Raw genomic sequence first — 24,225 nt, forward strand, 5'->3', positions numbered from 1 at the left:
GTCTGTCTGCGCAGTTAAGCTTCTGTCTGTCTGCGCAGTTAAGCCTGAGTCTGTCTGCGCAGTTAAGCCTGAGTCTGTCTGCGCAGTTAAGCCTGAGTCTGTCTGCGCAGTTAAGCTTCTGTCTGTCTGCGCAGTTAAGCCTGGTCTGTCTGCGCAGTTAAGCTTCTGTCTGTCTGCGCAGTTAAGCCTGGGTCTGTCTGCGCAGTCAAGTCTGAGTCTGTCTGCGCAGGTGATCCAAAAAATATATAGACTCACTTTTACAGAAATCCCATTATACAGACCGGTTTCTTGCCAAAGCACATATCCGGCAATAATCATTCTTCTATCCAAAATGCCACCTCACAGCAGACAGTTTGAGCAACTTCCTGTGCTCAAACTTCCTCGTCTCGTCATTGCCTCCAGTCAGCAGTATCTTGTTGTTGCCCGTAGACTCTCATATTTTCAACTCCACTGCAGAGTGATGGGGAGAGTCTGAGTCTATGCTTTTAACTCGGGCTATTTCACCCCCTGCTGCCTTTGCTCTTGTCTTGTACTTCACTAAACCCAACGTAAACAAAGTCCTTTTCAGACTCCACTTTGTCAAACACTGTCTTCAAGAGCTCGGGGCGTTTTACTGGAGAGAGACTTCAATTTAAAAAAAAAAAAAAAGCTGAGAAGAAAAGTACAAAAAACCTCTCAAAAATCAGGAAGTAGCGGAGATTGCGGTGGTGGTCCAGACACAGAGGGAATCCCAGGGGCTCAAAAATCTGACTGTGAAGCAGGATTAAATCTCCTTTTCCTACATTATTGTGCGTTTACTAGGGATGCACCCATACGATACTGGGAACGGATATCGGCGCTGATATTGGAAATTTATGTATCAAATATCAGTCCCAAGATTCTGTTCAGACAATATCCCATTTTTGTACAGTGTTGGGCAAGTTACTTTAAAACTGTAATGTGTTATTTATGACTTGTCACTGTCATTTCAAAGTAATTTGTTACATTACAATATTACTGTATTTAAAATGTAAAACAATACACGACTATTGCTTTACTTTTAAGTTTGATTTTTTTGTTAGTTTATTTAATGAGACAAGGACAGTGCACAATATACATTAACCTTAACAAGAGAAATGCATTGTACCACATTGTAACACCAGTGCTAATTTCCATCTGTAGTCCCTGGGCAGGCTCCTTGATTGATTGTGTTTAATTGACCTTAGCTATCAGCTGTTCTTCCTGGAGACCTGTGTAGCATGTTACACTCACCAAAATAACTAGAAATATGGATTTGGCAATCTAAATGTAGCTCATGATGCTCAATTAGCTCCTCACACGTCCAGTGGAAGGTGATGTGGTGTCTAATTGAGCTGAACAGGAAATATAATAGAGTCACTATAGCTAATCTGCAGCTTCAGCTCGATCTGTGCTCTGTGTGGATGTAAACAGACAAGCGGAACTACTCTTGCCTTTTTACTTTTAAAGAACACTTCAAATGGATTCACTCCAGTTTTGTGGACTGGGGTGATTATTTGAGAAGGACAGTTTCTATGGATAATATGGATGACATGCTGCAGTTTATATTTACAACTTTACGAAAGGTGAAGAATAATTATTTTCGCTCTATCCTGAGTTTGTATCTTGCGTCTCTGTGTCCGTCACTCTTCTGCCCCTGACGCTCTGCTTTGTTGGCTCTTACCGTAGTGTTGCTGATGTTTGTTGGTTATGTTCTGACACTGACCACACACGAGGAGTGCACTAGTTTCATAATCTCACACGAAGACAAAAGTCGGGTCGCGCCAATCGCGGCCAAAATCAGGCAAATTCTCCTGCAGTGTGTTACTCTCAATACTGTTTTTGTATACAGTCGTCCCTCGCTATATCGCGGTTCACCTTTCCTTTAGTGCAGTTTTGCATGCTTTTTTTTACAGTGTATGAACGCATATTGCTTAATAGAGGTGGGTAGTAATTACACACAGGTGGTCAAGACTAAACCAGGTCTGAACCAGGACTAATCTTGGACTTAAGAGAGAGAACGCTGAGCAGTTTGTCCGCAAAGCGTGAGGTGCGGAGCTCTCCGTCAGTCCTTTCTCCTGCAGTCACCTCCGAGCGCGTCCTGACAGTGAGTCCTGTTTCAGTTCTGGTTTCATCCTGGTTTACTCCTGTTTTAGTCCTAGTTCAGTCCTGGCATCAGTCCGAGGTTAGTCCTGGGTTAGTCCTGGTTTAGTCTTCGCTCAGTCCATGTCTTAGGCAGCGCAAAAGTTTGATATAATCTCGGATTAACGGGCGGGTGTGGTGCTGTACTGCACGAGTGTGGGTCTCCAAAAATGAACCCGTGCAGGACTCTGCGCTGTAGGGCTCCATTACGGAATAAATGAATCTTCGGTTTGTTACATAAAGAAGGAGGAAAATAACAAAAGAACAACAGCAGCAATAAGTTTTAAGAAGGATGCAAAAAGGATTAACTGTCCTGTGTGAGAAAAGTGTATAAAGTGTGTGGTGAGGGGTTTTACAGCCTTGAAACTGATATAATAATTGTAAAAGATAAAGCTGACTACTTCGCGGGTTATATTTAGAACGTAACCCCCGCGATAAATGAGGGACCACTGTATAAACTGGTGCAACAAGACGATTTACTTAAAAATATTGGGCCAAAAAAGCTGTTCTGCAGTCACGTTGTATGACGACGTTACAAAACACATTTGGGTAATTGCTTCACATACGCCATTTCTGTTTAAAGGAAATAAATAATATTGTCAGTCTCTGCACTGGTCCTGGTTAAAATCGGATATTGGCAGATACGTAGCTGTAGTATTGACACTGGTATTGGAACAGAAAAAGCCGGGTCGGTTCATGCATCTGAAATATGACAAATACATCAATATATATCTTTTCCTCTTTCAACTAATCTATATAATCAAATGTGGCTACTGCGGTGTTGTGCCTGTCAGAAAAAAGCATACATTATTACTTGTGTTTCTTCCTATATGCCCTTATACACTGTGCTTTATGCATATTTCTGTTTCTCCAATTATTGTGCATTCTGTCACACACGCAGCAGCATCGCCTCCTCTCTGGGACCTTTTCTCTCTGTGGAGGAGATTAGCTTTCAATTTCATATTCTATTGCTGTCAAAGTCACAACCATAAGTCATAACTCAGGGCTGTAAGAAATATAGCAGAGACAGTTAGTGAAAAGTATACGGAGAGAGAACTGGAAAACAAGTCCCGAGGGAGAAAGCCCGCCGATTTTATTCCGAGCACACACATCATTTAAAGTTTGTCCAGAAATGGCGTTAACAATAATAACACAAACAGCCTTGAAGTGCACTCTGCTGTGTCCTTTCGGGCTCCTCTGTGTGCGTTTTATTTTCATTCATTTTTACAAACGTCGCTTTTGCTAGAGAAAAACAAGAGCTGCTTAAAATAGGAATGTTCTGCTAAATCGACTTTAAAAGAGATTTTGATCATGTTACTTGTTAGGTTTATCTAAACATTGTAAACAAGAAGAAAGACAAGAGATTAATTCAGTTTTACTCGCGAGGAGAACGGGCAGAGAGTGGGCATCACAACCAACAGTCTCCACACGTTCTGATGCCTCAAGGCCGCTCTCCTCTTTTTATTTCATTAGGAGGCCCTAGTTACAGAACGATAATTCTCAAGGGGAAGGGGAAACAGCCAAGACATAATAAGAAACTGATGAAGCTATGCATAGTATAAACACATAAAACATGATTAACAATCAGGAGGTGCCTTAGGTTTGGACAGACACCATCATAACTCTTGCATGTGTGACAGTGGGAGTTGGCTTCATGTGAGGAATCATCTCGAGGTTCACTAGAGCGATAGGACACTGCACACAGTTGTCAAACACACAGAGGTTATTCATTTTCATACAAGTGATTGGTACATTATAAATCAAAGAATTGTAGTTACATAAATGGTTAACTCATAGGCATAGAATATCACACAAGTATTTAGCAAATATGGGATAATAAAATTATTCTGACATTACTGTTAATGTTTCCCCTCATCATTAAGTCACACAAAGTTGTATTTAGACTCGTGGTTCACACATGCGCGAGTATTTTTTTATTGTTGTACATCTGAAGCTCCATTGCTCAAAAAATTACCACTTTCCTCTGTCTCCTCGTACATGACCATTGTTTTACTTTTATGGTTTTTCTTTTCCTTAAACTGTGATATATGAATGCTTTGTCAGCAATATAGTAATTTTGGCAGACATGGAGGAAATGTTTAGCCTGATTCATCAGCCGGTTTCACTTTGTTTGACTTCGTAGAAACCGTCTGACCGTCACAGGGTTAGAATTTGTACCCGTAGGTGTGTACTTTTTATCATTTAACCAATCGCTTTTCTCAAATCCCGTAGGAAGAAGGACAATAACATCTTTCCCCTTGATAAAATTCACCAAACATTCTCTCTCTTACCGAACCGTCTATTGTATTTTCATTCCTGACTTAGTCGCTGGAGAGAAATGAAATTGCCTGGCTAATCTGAGGAGCCATTGCTCTGAAAATGATCACTTAATGATCACTAAACTAGCTCTAGTTTAGAGCTAGTTTAGTCCTGGTTTAGTCCTCGGTTCAGTCCTGGTTTAGTCCTGGTTTAGTCCTGGTTCAGTTCTGGTTTAGTCCTGGTTCAGTTTCAGTCCGGGTTCAGCTCTGGTTCAGTTTTGGTTCAGTCCTGTTTTAGTCCTGGTTTAGACCTGGTTTAGTCCTGGTCCAGTCCATATACGGTGCTACGGCAATAGTCGTGTAATGTTTTTCATTTTAAACACAGTAATAATCACTTTGAAATGACAGTAACAAGTCATAAATAACACATTACAGTTTTAAAGTCACTTGTCCAACAGTGCTCATATGTAGCAGAATACTTTTAATCTGTAACGTTTGTCCAGAATAAAAGTCATAATCACTCTGAAGTAAAGTGATTTATTTGAGTTTTATCACTGTTAATGGCAGGTTTCCATTTGGTCCACCAGTCATTCATAATATCCAGCATCTTCTGTAGTTTTGTTTCTTCCTCTGCCACCAAAACAATGTCGTCATCGTACAGCAAAACATGTCTATACCCAGGTTGGCTCTCTTTATTTCTTGAGCTAAATTGGAAATACAGTTGGAGGAAGAATGTCTCCCCTGTTTCCCTCCAAATGGTGCAACAATTATGTAAAGCGTGCGGCTCATTAATCTCGTGTTTATCTTCGTGTTGATGTCTGGGCTAATGAACCACTACATCTGTGAGCAGCTCGCTATTGTGAGGCCATCACTATTTCCAATGCATTCTGATAACTTGGCTTCCAATTATTACCAACAACGCCGCTCCCCATTTGGACAACACATGAGTGATTCTGACTGGGCACAGACTGGTGACAGACAGGTGAGGTGAGAGATTTTAAATGACTTGATATTCGCAAGTTTAGTTAAAAAGCTGCAGTAGGAAGTTGTTTCACAGGAGTTATCCTTTTTCACTTGACAAAGACGACCCAGTTTTAGCAGTAGTTGTTACTTTTACAGTGAAATATTATAAAATCTACTGACAAAACCATTTAGAATCCAAGTTTGACTCTTTGACAGGCATTTTGATTCCAGGGAAAAAACAGTGGGAATGTTAGTGGCATTTTGACATCCCTCCACGCTAGTATGTTTTTAATGTATACTTTTAATAAAGAGATACCGTATTTTTCGGACAATAACGGCATTTTAACACTGCTAGTTTGATTATTTGGTCTGCACCAGGCAATAAAATTGTTATTATGTAGCAGATAGACTCCAGTGTGGTCCGTGTTCTAGAGGTGAGATCGGGCCTAAAAAATCCAGCCCGACCCGACCCGGCCCGCGGGTATTAAAACCCGACCCGGCCCGAGCCCGACCAATTAACTTGATTTGCAGGCCCAAGCCCGAAGCAAACCCGAAATGTCATATTTTATTTGTGACTCGGGAGGAGGAGCAGTGCTCAGCGTCGAGGTGCCAGTCTTTTTGCTCTCGTATGAAAGCAAAGCGCCACATTGACGACATTCAGCAAAGCCAACGCAAGTTTCTGTAGCATTTTCAACAATCAATTTGAAGCTTTTCCACACCTCACTCTTACCGGTGCGTGTTTGTCTTTTCAGTTCTCCTGCCTTTAGTTTAACTTCTTGCTCCTCCATATTGGGGATACCAGGTCAAAATAGATGCAGACTTGCGGAGGGGAAGATTATTAAATGAAGAGGGGGCGTTCACGTGCACAGAGCTCTGGCTCTGCGGATCCTGTTTAGTAGTTAAATAGCAATTACATTACATTACTTCTCTGTTTTATCCATATTATTTATTTTATAACAAGTATTCCTTAGTTTAGTATCCACACATCGTTTTAGCATACATTTTATAAACATATATTTATTTGAAGCCCGAGCCCGAGCCCGACCCGACCCGAAGTAATGATTGACATTTTAGGCCAATTCAGGTCGGGTCGGGCTTGGGCTCGGTCTTAAGATCTTACCTCTGCCGTGTTCACACCGGCAAACGAACCAAAATTGGTCCGATTGACTTGCCTCTGTTTCCCGGTAGACCAGCGATACCTCCAATTATCAATACCGATGTTCCGTAGCAGTGTTGGGAAGGTGACTTTTAAAATGTATTCCCCTAAAAATTACAGATTACAGACCCCAAAATGTAGTTTGTAACGTAATCCATTAAATTACTTAAAGTGAGTAATGTAATCTGAATACTTTGCATTACTTGATATTGTCACGCTTTTTAAAACTACATGTATGTACCAACAACATCGTGAAAATTCTTGTTTGTTTTCTTCAAATTGAGCCCAAGTCTCCATGAACAGGTGACTGTTTGCTGCAGAGAAGCAAAGACCAGGAAATCTTAACATGAGATATTATGTTTTGTCTGTTAAAAGACAATAAATCATATTAAAGATAGAGAAATGATTTCTATATGAAATCAGTGTTGCCTTAAATTATGTCCACCTACTGTTAGTGTCATATTGTTTAGTCCTGGTTCAGTCCTGTTTTAGTCCTGTTTTAGTCCTGGTTTAGTCCTGGTTTAGTCCTGGTTTAGTCTGGTTCAGTCCTGTTTTAGTCCTGGTTAGTCCTGTTTTAGTCCTGGTTTTAGTCTGGTTTAGTCCTGGTTCAGTCCTGTTTTAGTCCTGTTTTAGTCCTGGTTTAGTCCTGTTTTAGTCCTGGTTTATTCCTGGTTTTAGTCCTGGTTTAGTCCTGTTTTAGTCCTGGTTTTAGTCCTGTTTTAGTCCTGGTTTAGTCCTGTTTAGTCCTGGTTTATCCTGGTTTTAGTCCTGGTTTAGTCCTGTTTTAGTCCTGGTTTTAGTCCTGTTTTAGTCCTGGTTTAGTCTGGTTTAGTCCTGGTTTTAGTCCTGGTTTAGTCCTGTTTTAGTCCTGGTTAGTCCTGTTTTAGTCCTGGTTTAGTCCTGGTTTAGTCCTGGTTTAGTCCTGGTTTTAGTCCTGGTTTAGTCCTGGTTTAGTCCTGTTTTAGTCCTGGTTTTAGTCTGGTTTATCCTGTTTAGTTTTAGTCCTGGTTTATTCTGGTTTTAGTCTGTTTATCCTGGTTTATTCCTGGTTTTAGTCCTGGTTTTAGTCCTGGTTTTAGTCCTGGTTTATTCCTGGTTTAGTCTGTTTAGTCCTGTTTATTCCTGTTTTAGTCCTGGTTTAGTCCTGGTTTAGTCCTGGTTTTAGTCCTGGTTTTAGTCCTGGTTTAGTCCTGGTTTTAGTCCTGGTTTAGTCCTGGTTTAGTCCTGTTTTAGTCCTGGTTTAGTCCTGGTTTTAGTCCTGGTTTAGTCCTGGTTTTAGTCCTGGTTTAGTCCTGGTTTAGTCCTGGTTTTAGTCCTGGTTTAGTCCTGTTTAGTCCTTTTAGTCGTCTGTCTGTTTTAGTCCTGGTTTAGTCCTGGTTTTAGTCCTGGTTTAGTCCTGGTTTTAGTCCTGGTTTAGTCCTGGTTTTAGTCCTGGTTTAGTCCTGTTTAGTCCTGTTTTAGTCCTGGTTTAGTCCTGGTTTTAGTCCTGGTTTAGTCCTGGTTTTAGTCCTGGTTTAGTCCTTTTAGTCCTGTTTTAGTCCTGGTTTAGTCCTGGTTTAGTCCTGTTTAGTCCTGGTTTTAGTCCTGGTTTAGTCCTGGTTTTAGTCCTGGTTTTAGTCCTGGTTTAGTCCTGGTTTTAGTCCTGTTTTAGTTCTGTTTTAGTCCTGGTTTTAGTCCTGGTTTTAGTCCTGGTTTTAGTCCTGGTTTAGTCCTGGTTTAGTCCTGGTTTAGTCCTGGTTTTAGTCCTGTTTTAGTCCTGGTTTAGTCCTGGTTTATTCCTGGTTTTAGTCCTGGTTTAGTCCTGGTTTAGTCCTGGTTTAGTCCTGGTTTAGTCCAAAATGTGTAAACAGGAAAATGCCGCCGTGTAATTCATTTATTTCAACAAAGTAACTGTAATCCAATTACCACTCATTCAAACAGTAACTGTAACCGAATACAGTTACTCATAAATTGTACTCTGATTACGTAATCCTAGTACATGTAATCTGTTACTCCCCAACACTGTTCCGTGTTAATACCACAGACCGTCCTCAACTTATCATCCTGAACTCATAAAACAGCAACATGTAGAACTTTGTACAAACTCACAAACCGCACATCATCAGCTCTGAGCTCAGGAAACAGCATCAGTCAACAGCGATAAAGAGGAGCACCACAGCTCACAGCTCCTCAGGACGGGGCTGAGGTCTGGTCCTTGGTCTGGTCCTCAGAGCGCAAAAATATCGAAATATCTATATATATCGTATCATTTAATATGATGATACAGTATCGATATCGTGGGCTGCTGTATCGATTTATATATATTTTACTAAATTATTTTGTTACAGCTACAGTTTTGTTGCTTGGAAATTCATTTATGCAACACATTTGACATTTTCACAGTTTTTATGATGAAGATGGGCGTGTTTCATATTAATTTTGCATAAAAAATGGTTTAATAAAGACTTTTAGTATCACAGACATGATTTTGTTCAATATTTTTCATTGAAGCATCTCGAATCAATTTGAATTATAGCATATTGAATCGTATTGTATCGTAAACTCACTGTATCGAGATATGTATCGTATCGTGGTCTGCGTATCGAGGTGTGTATTGTATCGGCAACTTCTGAATGATACCCAGCCCTAGTCAGATGGTCCAGAGGTTCTGTCCTCCGTGCTGTTCTGGTTCCAGACGGGGTGAGTGAGGCCAGTGCTTGATGGACTGGGTCTGAGCGGTTCCGTGTCATTATCTGAGCGCTGGTTCCGTGCGGGAAAAGGGAGAATGGGCTGAAGACTACAGGTCCAGACGGGCTGCTCTGGTCCTCCGCGCTTAAGAACCGCGGCTATTTCCGAGGTGCTGCAAAGCATCCGGACAGAAGCGTGAGTCCAGTTTGGTTGGTTATATATTGTTCTGAGCGTCCGTCCTCCGTGCATTTGTTTCTTCTCGGGGAAAGTTCTTCTCAGGCCGAGGCTCCTAAAGGGCCGTTCACACCAAAGCGTCAAAAAACGCCTTGACGCCTCTATTTGGACGCCTTTGCATTTGAGTTTAGACGCCCCCGACGAACGGGAGAAAAATACTTGATGCACCTCCGTTGCCCTGGAAACAAGAGCCCGGTCCCGGTCTTTTCCCGAAACAATGTCAGACCAGACTGAGAGACTTTAGTGTTTTTATGACATAAAACATCAGCGGAGGAGATCGGGTCGACGACTGGGGCGTATATATATTTATACTCCGCTAATGACACTGGATCAGTCCTGGTTTAGTCCCGGTCTAGTCCTGGTCTAATACCGATCTGGTCAAAGTCTAGTCCCGGTCTAATCATGGTCTAGTCCCGGTCTAGTCCTGGTCTAATACCGATCTGGTCAAAGTCTAGTCCCAGTCTAGTCCTGGTCTAATCATGGTCTAGTCCCGGTCTAGTCCTTGTTTAGTCCCGGTCTAGTCCTGGTTTAGTCCCGGTCTAGTCCTGGTCTAATCATGGTCTAGTCAGGTCTAGTCCTTGTTTAGTCCCGGTCTAGTCCTGGTTTAGTCCCGGTCTAGTCCTGGTCTAATACCGATCTGGTCAAAGTCTAGTCCCAGTCTAGTCCTGGTCTAATCATGGTCTAGTCCCGGTCTAGTCCTGGTTTAGTCCCGGTCTAGTCCTGGTTTAGTCCTGGTCTGGTCCTGGTGTAGTCCTGGTCCAGTCCTGGTTTAGTCCTGGTCTGGTCCTGGTTTAGTCCCGGTCTAGTCCTGGTTTAGTCCTGGTCTGGTCCTGGTGTAGTCCTCGCGATCTGCTCGGTGATTGTGGTGTATATATTTATTCTCCGCTCATGTTTGTGGCTCTCGCTCTGGTTCTGGGGTTTTTCTTCCTGCTAATAACGTCGCTGTGTCACTGGATACTCGTCCCTGATTGGCTGACGCGCGAAACGTTCAGCATTTTCAACTTCTTGACGCTGACGCCTTGGACGCGCGTCTTTGGTGTGAACGGCCCTTAACACCATAGCCCCCTCCAGCTCCTCTGAACCCGGCCTGAACCGGAGCTGCTCCCGCTGGTTCAGGACTCTGGTTTGGATCTAGTCCGACTGTATTTCTCACACTAGGCTAAAAGCAGGACATTTTTAAAGTTGAATCAATTGAATAGGCCATAGGTAAAATAAATAAATAAATAAATAAATCTGTAGTATTGTAACTTTTAAACTTTTTTTGCATTAGATTCTGAATACTGACTTGCCTTGGGTCTGGTATAAACAGCTTGACAACAACACTGCCCACAAAGTGATTTAAAAATAATCAATATATAATCTTGATATCCATCATAAATGCATCGCTCCTTGTCTTCAGTCTATAGTATTTTCTGTGCGTGTTCCCAGCAGACTGAGGAGGAGCAGGCGTAGCAGCCGAGATGTAGTTTCACAGATATGGATGAGAGCAGCGGGAGGCACCCCAGGGCTCGGTGATGGGACCGCTCTGATAAATGACCCGTCTAGCACCCGTAGTGTCTCAGGAACTAGAGCCTGACCCCAGCGGGAGGGCAATGAGCTTTGGAATCACGACGGCAACCTTTACCCATCTGGCCCGTGACCTCCGCTGCCAGCACAGGTTTGATGAAAATAAATGATGGTAAACTAACACAAAGGTGAGCAGGTGTCAGGTGCGCTCAATGAAAACTTTACTCTGAGGGATTTGGTCCTCGAAGCTTTTTCATTTGCTTCAGCCTGCTACACATTGTTTTGCTTTATTCTGGCTTTTTAGTTAGAAATGCTCTGGAATCATCGACTGTATTTATAAATGGACAAAACTAACCCTCCAGCCACGGCGTTCTAAATATGAAGTGAGTGTGAAGTGTTTTCGGCTCTGTCGAGTAGTTTCACTTCATTTTGTACTGTAAAAATGAGTCTCTCTGGAACTGCTGCTGCTGCTGTCAGGCTCCTCGTTTTGGTCTTAAAATGTTCGTATTAACCTGTTCTATATGATCCTGGTGTTTTATTTTACTGTTTTGGCTGTAAATCAGTTTCTATTCCTAATATTGAACTTGGCTTCAAATTCGAGCTATAAATGCAAGCCTCATTGAGCTTTATTTGACTGGAGCTGAGCGTTATGCGTGACTTCACACTCCCGTAGTCTACTACTTTCTACAGTCTATAATTGGATTCAGTACAGTTAATGAAGCCTGATTAATAAAAATGTACATGATTGGGTGTTGTTTCATGATTTAGGGTTAAGATACCACTGGGGGGCCAGACCTCAGAAGTTAAGCAGGTCTGGGTCTGGTTAGTATTTTGATGGGAGACCAATGGGAAAATCAGGAGCCACAGGGGGGCGCCAGTGGCAAAAACTGTTATTGTGTCCTTAGGCAAGACATTTCACTCACATTGCCTGGTATGAAAGTGGTGTGTGCATGAGGGTTGGTGGTCAGATGTAGCCTGTTTTATCAGCCGGTTTCACTTTGTGGAAACCGTCTGACCGCAGCATTAGGATTCGTTCGCTCGACGGTGGGCGGGTACTATGGGAGGCAGTAGCTCAGTTGATAGAGCATTCGCCCACTGATCTGAAGGTTGGTGGTTTGAATCCAGCTCTCGACATAAACACCACAGGTTGGCTGGTGTGATTCCAGCTCCCACAGATGAATGCTGTTGTTGTGTCACTGGGCAAGACACTTAACCCTTGCCCACAGTGTCTGCGTACACTGGTGTGTGAATGGGTGAGTGGTTCCTTGTTGTAAAGCGCTTTGAGTGCCTTGAAAGTGGAAAAGCACTATAGAAAAATGTGACCATTTACTTTTTTTTTTTATTTAACCAATCGTTGCTGTTTGGTCGTGACACATGTAATGCGCCACTAACTGGTATATTAAGCTTTTCCCCATATCTTGTAGGAAGAAGGGCAATAACGTCTTTCCCCTTCATAAAATTCATTAAACATTCTCTTTGTTCCGGCTTTAAATCCACGATCTCGCAAATTGTTGCCAACACAGAATGTATGGCTCTTCCCTGATTGGCTGGTGGTACCGTCTAGTGTATTCTGATTCCTGACCTAGTCGCTGGAGAGAAATGAAATTTAGCAGAGGCACTAGGTGGCGCCAGCCTGACTAGGTCAGATGGACCGATGGCGCAGATTGACAGTCTCATGTCCATCATTGTACCCCAGGACGACAGCAGAATCTTACCACCACTGGTTATAGAACGAATGTTCCAAACTGTAAAGTGACTTTAAGTGTCCGGAAATTAAGACTAATGCATTATTATTTATTATTATTTAAAGGTTTTCACAATGGAACTTTTCTGGTAGGGATATTGCTTTGCGTTGAATGCTCCACTGTATGCCATTAAATGTGTTTTTCTTTTTCCTCAAACACAAGTTGGTGAAAACATTCAATCTCAGACAGCATCGGGTCCAGCTGTGACTCCGGGCTCATGTCTCGATGTGTTTTAGTTATGATGTGACATTCACACTCAGAACAGAACTCAGCTGTACTGCCCGGTCAGGTGATAACTATTCATTTATTGAGGGAAAAGGCTGCGGTCAGCTCTAGAATCTCCATGGAGACAGATTCATTTAATGCCGTAATGTAGAACTTCTGCATAACGAACCCTCCTCTCGAAAAGTGTGGTATAGTACAACTTTAATGTATTAAAGGTCATACTTTGGGCCAGTCTGAAAACTTTGAAAACTATGAAAACACACTCAAACATTATTAAACAAGTTTGGTCCAACAAAACCCAGTAAACAGTCTCCGTCCACCAACCCCAGTGCCACGTGACTCTGTTCATTTATATTGTCCCTTAGTGGATGAATGTAATCGCCGTACGTCTCATCTTTATTCATCACACTGCATCTAAAACTGCGCCCTTTCAGTGATTTAATGTTGTCCATAACCGACGGTGTGTACCTGCATAGGCCTGGGCTCCGCAGTGAACAGAACTTGCTGAGCCTGATTAACCTGACAAAAGCGGTTAGTGCACCTGCCATCCCACATAAAACCATTTTACGCTCCGGTCTGGACCAAAGCAGCACTTAAACGCACCTATCACCCACGGTCAAACACTTCTCAGCTAATCAGACGTGACACGCTCTCACTGTGTCCATCAAAAATCCATATGGGGCTTTCTCCAGGATAACTTCAGCATAGTTTAGAATATATTATGCATTTTTATTTGCGCTTGGAGCTAAATAAACAAAACGCCCAGGACATGTTTTGGTGATAAATAATAGATGCGCTGCTTGAAAAATTAAAGGTCTGATATGCATTATTTAATCTTTTTAAAATACTTTTGGGGCATCTTATTTTGCATTGTATAACCTAAAGAAACAGTACAGACCCTTTGCTCTTTTTTACTGGTTTAAAAAAAAGGAACTGCAACAACTGAATTGGATTATTAGTGTTAGATTATTAGTAGGGATGTAACAAGAATCAAAATATTGGGATGTCGTATCGTTAAAAGGCTCACAATAATATCCTGGGCCGTCGCAATATACTAAGTCTCAAGTCGCTTTGCTTAATTTCATTGTTTTGGTGCAGTAACAGTGAAAAAACAGTGAGAACTACAAAAACCAGGCATGTCCAAACTATGGCCCGTGGACCAAATGCGGCCCTCAGACAAATTTTTCTTCCAGGTGAATTGGCCCAAATGACCTTGCATCAATTAAAAATGAACTTTTTACTGCAAGTTTTTTGGAAATCTACCTTGATAAAGCCAATAGTTAATATTTAGTGTGTGGTTTTAAAGATCTGAGCATGAATAAAAGGTCATTCTAACGTGTTAAACATGCACATATTACAATTATTCACTGTATTGAGCACCAGTCTACGGCCCTCGATCGGCCCTCTGCTTCATCTGTGGTTAGATATGTGGCCCGTGATGAAAAAAGTTTGGACACCCCTGACATACACCATGATCCTTTGCTCTGTTTCAGTCCAGTCTACATGCTGAAATAACTGAAATTGTAATTATTTGGATTATAACAAGAGAAAAGTAGCATACTCACAATTTTGTTTTTTGTTTTTTTTGTGGTTTTTTTTGTTTTTACCTCCACGAAATACCGCAATAAATTAGTTATGGGTATCAATAAGAAGTTGCCAATACAATACGCATTTCGATGCAGTGCCCCTTCGGTTCGATATGATATCTTTCAAATCAATTCGATACGGTTCAATAAACAATAAATGCTAAATCATGGCTGTGATACTAAAAGTTTGTGCAAAGTTCATATGAAACAAACATTTTAAACAGTGAAAATGTCAAATGTGTCGCATAAACAAGTTTCCTTCCTCTGAACAAACAACAAAACTGTAGCCCTGTAACAAAATAATTTAGTAAAATATACGAAAAAATACTTTTGGTGATATATCGATACAGCAACCCACGATATTGATACTGTAACATCACATTAAACGATATGATGTATTGATACTTCAATATTTTTGCACACCTCTAATAATAATAGGCATTTAATTAATCAAATTTGAGTTATTCAGCACAATACATGTAATTCAGGAATCCCTTGGCGAGCTTTTTGAAAGAGGTTGGAGAGCTACTGGTAACTCCCGCACTACAGGCTGGAAACCCATGTTGTACAGGATCGTCCAAGGAGGGTTCAAGTAGGGCCCGGGAGAGTTCACTAGATTACTTAAACATGTATGAGTATGTATATAAAACCTCTTCAAGCATGTTTCAGGCATTTTATGAGAGAAGAATGTTGTTGTGTCCTTGGGCAAGGCAATCAGCCCACCTCACCTCTAGTGTCTGTGTGTGTGAATGTGTTAGTGAATGCGTGTGAATGGCAACCAGGTCAGGAATCAAAATACAATAGATGGTTCGCAAAAACCCTGGAAGTGCAAGTTCGGGCACCAGTCAATCAGCGAAGAAACATATATTCAGTGTTGGTAACGATTCATGAGATTGAGGATTTAAAGTTGAAATAAAGAGAATATTTGGTGAATTTTATCAAAGGGAAAGACATTATTGCCCTTTTTTTCTACGGAATTTGAGAAAAGCTTAATATACCAGTTTGCCCCGTTAACGTCACGACCAAATAGCAGCGATTGGTTAAATGATAAAAAGTACCCGCCTACCATCGAGCGAACAAATTCTCACAGTGCGAGTCAGACAGTTTCTACGAAGTGAAACCGGCTGATGAATCAGTCTATGCTTTGAGTGCCTTGAAGGTGGAAAAGCGCTGTATAAATATGTGCCAATTTATATTTACCATGGGCAGAAATCTCCAAAAAGTCTATTTTGCATAACACCCCCTTGTTAATGTAAAACTGTCCACTGAAATTTACGCATTTGGTCTTCTGATAATTTATGTTATTAGGTTCTTTTTCCACATCGGTAGTAACATGCACAGAAAACAAATGAAAGAACACGCTGTCCTTTATCTAAAATGCCGCTGTAACTGCCAGCGTACATACAAATACAGGATTAGTGGAACATTCACAAACAAAACAAAACTTTCCATAATGTAGGAAAACAAAGGCAAATGATTTTAAGAAACAGATATCAAACATGGCAGCTGTGGAGAGAAATACACTTTATTAGTTCCTGGATGTAAATGTTTGAAATCGTATCCCGGCATCTCTCCTCCTCTAATGAAATAAAGAGGTGCTTCAATGGGAAACGCTCTGAGTTTGCTCAAAGTTACTTCCAGGCCAGATCTGAAAATAGCTTCTGCTGCAGTTTTATCACAGTCCCACTGAAATCCATCTTCTGCCCTCCAAATCTCGTTTTGGTCAATGGTTGTTTGGAAAGTTGCAAGTTTTATTTCTGTTACTGCAAAGTTCTGAACTAAATATTGGTTGGATAGGATACAATTTATGGTTTGAGAATGGTTTTGTCCAGTCGCTTTTGCCAACTATTGAGTCAAAAAACTGTAACACTGTCTTATATTTACTTTTGGCTGGTGGTGGCTCAGTGGGTTAAGTCGGCAGATGGTGGATTCTTACTTTCTTTTTTTAGACCAAAGTTGGGCTTGTTTTCATACCTGACAGTTTCAGTTTCAGACTTCCTCAGAGCGGTCATGTGACGTTGCCGTCTGGTCATCTAATTTATACAATTTTAGTGTTGCCTTCCTACAGCACAACAGCGCCATCTGCAGTCCAGCTTATTTAGGAAACAGCAAAGACATGCACATGAGCAACAAAACGCGACTCAAATGATCAATTTCTGCACTAGATTATAAGGTGCAGTATCAATATTGTTGAATCCTCTCGTCTATTTTCATACATAAGGTGCACCGGATTATAAGGCGCATTAAGTGAAACAAACGGACGACACTTGAGACTGATACTTAGTCCAGGCGTCCACGATCCATTGGCAGATCGTGGCGTAATTCGCCCGACGTTGGTGAATGTGTATTATGAATGTGAATGTGGGTGGATAATTTAAGTGTAGATTTTATTTCCTATGAGGATGACTCAAATATACATTGAGTAATAATGTGTTTAATTCAGCTTTGCGCACATTTGTTTACGTTTTACAGAAACGAAATTTAAAACCACATGGCTAATTTGCATAAAGTACTGAAAAAACTCGCTCGCTCCTTGTGCGTTGATGAGGTTCAGCTTCTGTCGGACCAAAGGACATGACGCGAGGCTCCTGACCACGATAGCTGTAATGCTCTGACAATCCATCAAGTGGTGCAACTTCGTAGTTTACCAAAGTCGTACTAAAACATTTTGATAGATTTTTGAGCGACGTGTACCACATAAAATTGGTTTGAGGTCAGAAAGCACAACCAGAATTAATACATAAGGCGCACCGGATTATAAGGTGCACTGTCGACTTTTGAGAAAATGAAAGCATTTTAAGTGTGCCTTATAGTCTGAAAATACAGTATTTACGTAATAATAAAGATTGCAAATTGACATTGCTTTTGTAAAAATAGACAAAAAAATGCCATCATTATCAGTGATACAAAATAATATGTCTACTCATTTATTCTTCTTAAAAAGACAAATGTGACACTGAGGACAAACTAAGGCCCCATCAATACTAGTGCGTATTCGAGTTGTTTTCGTTGTGGATGCAGTGTTCGTCCACAATAATCCAATGGAAAACTGCTCCAGAGACGAAACAATCTGGTGTACATCTGAGCACAGATCTGATCCGGCACTGTGTGGACACCTAAAAACGCTGATACGCTGACGTAGAAGCTCTAGTTGCGTCCTTATTGGACCACGTCACTGTGACTTAAGTCTTCCTTATTCACTGGGTTCGTGACATCGATCATGTGACGTTATTGTGGAAAACAGTTTAAATAAACCATAGACAAACAGGAAACAGCGTAACTAGAACTACTTGCACAGGAACAGACTCACCCGGAAAGAACACATATATTGTAGAGTCGTGTCCTTTTTTTAAGTCTTTTTAAGTCTGACAGAAGCTGAACCACATCAGGGCACATGGAGCGAGTTAGTCCGATGAGGTTAATTTTGTCTTCCGATAATTTATGTTATTAGGTTCTTTTTTCAGACCAAGAGTTTGTTTTCATACCTGACAGTTTTGACTGGTCACGTGATGTGCTGAGGAAGAGCGCTAGTGAGCAGTCGAAACTGTCAGGTATGAAAACAAACTCTTGGTCTGAAAAAAGAACCTAATAACATAAACATGGAGCGAGCTGGGTTTTTTTGAGAGCTTAGTTTATGCAAATGAGCCGTGTGGTTTTAAGTTTTGTTTCTGTAAAGCGTAAACAAACATGCTCAAAAGTTGTGTGGATAGGGAAGAATTTGATTGAGACACACAAACAACGTGCCTGGATGCAAATTGTTTCTGATACAGTGAATCAATTCAGTGTAAACATAACCTGAGACGTGAGACTTTCATCCATGCAGGAAAAATCTCTATACTAAATATCTAAATATCAGATCATAGTGTGTTCCAGTCCTTTCAACGTCTGTATTCTCTCTTTAAAGTTACAGAATTATTTGTTTCTTTTCTTTTCGTAAAAACTTAATACCGGCTTTTTTTGTTTTGTTATTTTGCACGCAGGTTTTCCGGTGGCCCATTGCCAGTCAGCTGGACGAAAACGAGATGCTGGAGATCCAAGTCTACAATTACAGCAAAGTCTTTTCCAACCGGTAAGCCACCCTCCTCCTCTTCCTCCTCCGAGCCAAAGCTAACCTGATCCGCAACAAACTGTTTACTCCAATAAACACTGACACATCAGGCTTGGCTCTGCAACTCAGGAGCATCACCGCTTTTCCTTTGGAGCCTGTTTGTAAATTGAACGCATTTGGCAAGTAACAGATCGCGAGGAACCCGGGAACATGCCAGGGATTAGATTAAAGCGGTGGCCCTACTAGAGAAAGGAAACAACATCTTCAGTAATAGTCACATTAGTCACTGACGTTCCTTTTAAACAATCGAATCGAGAACACGGGGAGTTTCGCTGAAGGCAGTAGGAACACGGGGAGGCCGATCGAGCAAATACAGCATCACAGTTTACACGGTGTCCTGTAATTTCCTCCGACTGTGGAAGTGGTTTTCAAAGCCAAATATTTCCAATTAGTTCGAGTGTCTTCTGCTAATATATTTCACGCGTTTATTGACTTGGCAATCGAATTATCTCCGGCTGACACTCCCATATTACTGGACGGCGTTTACCACAGCAGCCGATGATTAATAGGTGTTTGCGTTGTGTCAAAGGCTGTAATTACAAGCCACCAAAATACCACTGAATACAAAACAGGGCAAGTTTGAACAGAACATAGTTTCATTTTTGATTGTCTCCGTGAAAATGTTGTCGCTTTGTCGAGATTGAATGTTCCGCAGCAGGGGTCTCCAGCCTTTTTCCTCCTGTGAGCAAAACAAAAATGCCAGAGAGCGACTAATTTTAGCCGTTGCTCAAAATTTAGTAAATATAAGAGCCATGGCGAGACGTAGATGAGGTACAGTTAGATTCTAGGGATGTAACAATAACCGAAATATCGTGATTAGGGCTGGGTATCATTAAGAAGTTGCCAATACGATACATACCTCTATACACAGGCCACGATACGATACGTGTCTCGATACAGTGCACTTTCGATTCGATATGATATATTTCAAATCGATTCGATACAGTTCAATAAATAATAAAGGCTAAATCATGGCTGTGATACTAAAAGTCTTTGTTAAACCACTTCTTGTGCAAAGTTCATATGAAACACAAACATTTGTATCCTCAAAACAGAGTCAAAATGTCAAATGTGTCGCATAAATGAGTTTCCTTTCACTCCACAAGCAACAAAACTGTAGCACTGTAACAAAATAATTTAGTAAAAATACTCTTGGCGATATATCAATACAGCAGCCCACGATATTGATACTGTATCATCACATTAAATGATACGATATATCGATATGCCGACCCTAATCGTGATATCGTATTGTTAAAAGTCTCACAATAATATCGTGGGATGTCACAATGATGATGATGATTTTATAATAGTATCAGACCTAGGGATGCACCGATCCAGCTTTTGCAGTTCGATTAACAATTACGATACTATAGCGTCAAAGTTGCATCATGTAACTTTTTGGTTTGGGGTCAGTCACCTTCTTGTTTCTGAGGAGATGTCATTGCTCTGCCTGGAATGTTCCACAGTATGACATTAAACAGCTCTACCTTACATTTAGTCGATTACAGGTGGTTTTAGCAACACCCCCCACCCCACCCATATAGTAGGGGTGTGCAAAAATATCAAAATATCGGTATATCGTATCGTTTAATGTGCCGATACAGTATCTATATCGAGGGCTGCTGTATCGATATATTGTCAAGAGTATTTTATGTATATTTTTACTAAATTTGTTTGTGTAAGAGCTACAGTTGTGTTGACATTTTCACTGTTTGGAGTAAAATGGATGTTTTTCACGTTCACTTTTCATGAGCTTAGTGGACTTATAGTATTAGAGCCGTCATTTAGTCTTTTTTACACTGCACCGTATGGAATCGATGTGAAATATATTGTATCGAACTGTACTGAATCGAAAGCGCACTGTATCGAAAAGCGTATCGTATCGTGGCCTATGTATCGAGATGTGTATCGTATTGGTAACTTCTTAATGATACCCAGCCCGACCACATAGTTCCTCTGCTCAATTTCATTTCTCTCCAGCGACTAGGTCAGGAATCGGAATACACTAGATGGTTTGTAAGATCTCCAGAAGTGCGAGTTCGGGCACCAGCCAATCAGCGAAGAGCCAAACATTCTGTGTTGGCAACGATTCCTGAGATCGAGGATTTAAAGCCGGAACAAAGAGAATGTTTGTTGAATTTTATCAAGGGGAAAGACGTTATTGCCCTTCTTCCTACGGGATTTGGGAAAAGCTTAATATACCAGTTAACCCCTTCAGCGGCGCATTGCATACGTCATGACCAAACAGCAGCAATTGGTTTAATACTCAAACTGAATGATTTGATTCTGTACCAAACTGCAGAAGTCATGTATAAAGCTAAAAATAAGCACTTACCAAAAAATCTTCAACTACTTTGTTGTGAAGGGGAAACAAACTATAACTTAAGAGGCGTTTTGAATTTTAAATTGCCTCAGGCTCGAACGACAAGAAAAAGTTTTTGTGTCTCTGTTTGTGGTGTGAAATTATGGAACAACTTGAAAATAGAATTAAAACTTTGTTCGAATATACATGTATTCAAAAGGGCAATTAAAAAATGAATTATTTCAAAATACTGTGCGGAAGAAATGAGTGCTTAGGGTATATGTGTGCATGTATATGTATGTGTATGTATATATGTGTGTATATATATATATATATATATATATATATATATATATATATATATATATATATATATATATATATATATATATATAGGTATGCATGGGTATGTAGGTATGTATATATTATATCTGTGTATATGATGTGTACTATATCTGTGTACATAATATACATATATTTGTTGTTGTCTGTTAGATTGTAATGCAATGGAGGTACTGTGCAATTATTGCTTATAATGTACAGGAAATGAGAAGTCTGTATTTGTTCTTCGTTAATTTGGGACTGTAGAAAAAAGGGGTGGGGTTAAATAAGTATTTACTTCCTCCCACTCCTTTTTCGGACACAAGGAAAATTCTGCGTAACATTTATTTTGCCTGTTATTATAGAATAGAAATAGTTACTTTTTGTGTTATATCTATGTATTTACGTTTTTGTCTTTTTTTATTATTTAGTTTTTTGTTTTTGTTTTTTAATTTATGTTCTATGTATTACTGTCCGAAATAAATAAACATAATAATAATAAATGAAAAAAGTACCCGCCTCCTGTTGAGCGAACTGTGAATCTCATATCCCGTGATTCATTTCAGTGCAGATCTTCAACATGAAGAGATGTTTTTTACTTGAATTCTTGGGATTATGTTGGAAAAGAATTCACACCATAATTTTGTCAAGGTGTTTTAAAAGCAAAAAAGTGTCCCATCTACAATTATATCAGCCAAAAGCTCCAAAATATCACAATAAATATCCTACCGTGAGATGCATATTGTTGCATTGTGTAACTTGTTGCTTTGTCTTGAATGATTCCCAGTATGGCATTAAACCTTTCTATCTTCATAGAGACCAAACCAGACAAAGTTACAGGTCAGATCTGTGGAGAGGCGACCCCACTCACAGTCAGAATGTTGTTTTTTTAGGTATTTTCAAGCTATAAAACCATCTGTATTTGAATTAAATGTAAAGTAAGAGTTACATAATACACCTTTAAGACGATATGAACATAAATACAGGTTCTTGAAACAGGTTTTCATTTCTCAGGCTAATCTCAAAGTTGTAATTTCAGTGTCAAGTACGTTCGGTCCTTGCAGAAAACCCCACATTATCCCGAGCAAATCAATGACGTTAATTACACGCTGCCAGATTACGCGCATCGAATCTAACCGTTTTCACCAGCCCGCGCGCTTTATCCTCGCTGTCTTCATGTTTACACTCCGCACGGCTCCCCTTAAGGCCGGCGTGTCCTTATCTGAAAACACGGAGGCGACGGAACAAAAGGAAAGAGGATTGTTAGTGTCCCGGTGAGTTCCTGCGGACACCGTGACAGCCCAACCGCAGCCCACACCGATCATTAGCCCGCTCCGCTCGAATGCGTGGGAGGTTCTTTACGCCGCAGTCCGTACACGGGCTTATCTGGGCCCGGACTCGCGTGGACAGTGGGCGGACAAAGGGGTGGACGGGGTTTTCTGGACGCTGAAGACTCCGGACTAAGTTGTGGGTGAAGGAGATGCGCAGTGAAAAGTTGGGTTGTTTCAGTATCGATGGTGGCGGAGAGGATTGTGCTGACACGACATATTTTAGTTCTGTTAAATAAAATGTGAAGTCTCAGCACAGTTTGGGAGTAATTGGTGAATTAATGATGCAAGAAAAATTCTACGGATAAGATCTGTTAAAGTAAAGAGGTTTCTGGAGCCAGGTGCGCTGGAGAGGTTACGTGCAATGCTTGTCAAAATCAAAAATAGAAAGACTGCCAATTTACAGCAACATTTTGGCAAGGGAAGCGCAAAAATGTTGAAATATCGATATATCTATGAATTGAAGGAACATCTGTCTGTGTCTCTGTGTGTTTTTCTGTTCGATGCATAACTCTCGAACCGCTCATCCGATCTCAGATTTGAAGGGTGTCATCCTAATGGGACGGGTGTGTGCAGTGCCAATTTTCATGTTGTTTGGACAAAAAATGCCAAATCTGGTCATACTAAATTTGATGATAAAGTATTGTTATCGTGGGCTGCTGTATCGATATATATTGTCAGTAGTATTTTTTGGTATATTTAGCCTTTTTTGTGTGTGTGTGTGATCGCTTATTTAGTGGAAGGTAACAGGAACATATTCACTGCTTTGATGATTAAAATAGATGTGTTTCATATTAATTTTGCACAAGTAGTGGTTTAACAAAGAAATATTGTTGCTAAAATGTATTTGGTTCTTAAAAATCACAGAATAACGTGCAATATATTGATTACTACGTGTATCGCCCTATCATAATCCAGTATGATAATAATGTATCATGAGTCAAGTATCGTGTATCGTATTGAATCGTGAGGGAGCCTGATTCCCAGACCGTGCACCGATCTAGCTTCTGCCGATACTCGATATCAACCAATAGTAATGCAGAGAATGAAAATAGCATTTATTTCCTTTTACACAAACAGCATAAGGTAAAAAAAATAATCAAAATATGTTTTACAATGACAGAACAGCTTTGTAAAAGTACAAGCTTAATATTATGAGACGTTTGGAACCTACATTGGTCAGTAAATCGTTTATTACACAATTTGTAGTAGCCACGCTGGCGCCATCTAGTGCCTCCACTCAGTTTCATTTCTCTCCAGTGACTAGGTCAGGAATTGGAATACACTAGACGATTTGCAAGAACCCCGGAAGTTGTAGACGGCACACCGACCAATCAGCAAAGAGTTGTGAAGCCATGACGTCAAACTCAAGCGTCTGTCTGTGTCCCTTTTGTGGTTCAGCACAACAGTAAACAAAGCGGTCGGGATGGATGCAGACGAAGACAGACATTCTGTGTCGGCAACGATTCCCGAGATCGAGGATTTAAAGCCGGAACAAAGAGAATGTTTGGTGAATTTTCTCAAGGGGAAAGATGTTATTGCTCTTCTTCCTACGGGATTTGGCGCGTTACATACATCACAACCAAACAGCACCGATTGGTTAAATATAAAAGTACCCCACCTACCGTCGAGCGAACGAATCCTAATGCAGCGAGGTCAGACGGTTTCTGTAAAGTGAAACCGA

The 24,225-nt window shown here is 40.7% G+C and overlaps 1 protein-coding gene across 1 annotated transcript in view; it reads left to right on the top strand.

Moving 5' to 3' along the window:
• Positions 1–24,225, top strand: part of otofa (otoferlin a) — a 349,247-nt gene that overhangs the window by 120,530 nt on the left and 204,492 nt on the right. Inside the window, 1 exon segment of the mRNA XM_055149496.1 lies at positions 18,460–18,548. Coding sequence (XP_055005471.1) covers positions 18,460–18,548 — 89 coding nt within the window.

This window comes from Boleophthalmus pectinirostris, unplaced genomic scaffold, assembly GCF_026225935.1.
Source record: "Boleophthalmus pectinirostris isolate CB_2022bp ecotype Guang Dong unplaced genomic scaffold, ASM2622593v1 HiC_scaffold_13, whole genome shotgun sequence".
NCBI classification, from domain to species: Eukaryota; Metazoa; Chordata; class Actinopteri; order Gobiiformes; family Gobiidae; genus Boleophthalmus; species Boleophthalmus pectinirostris.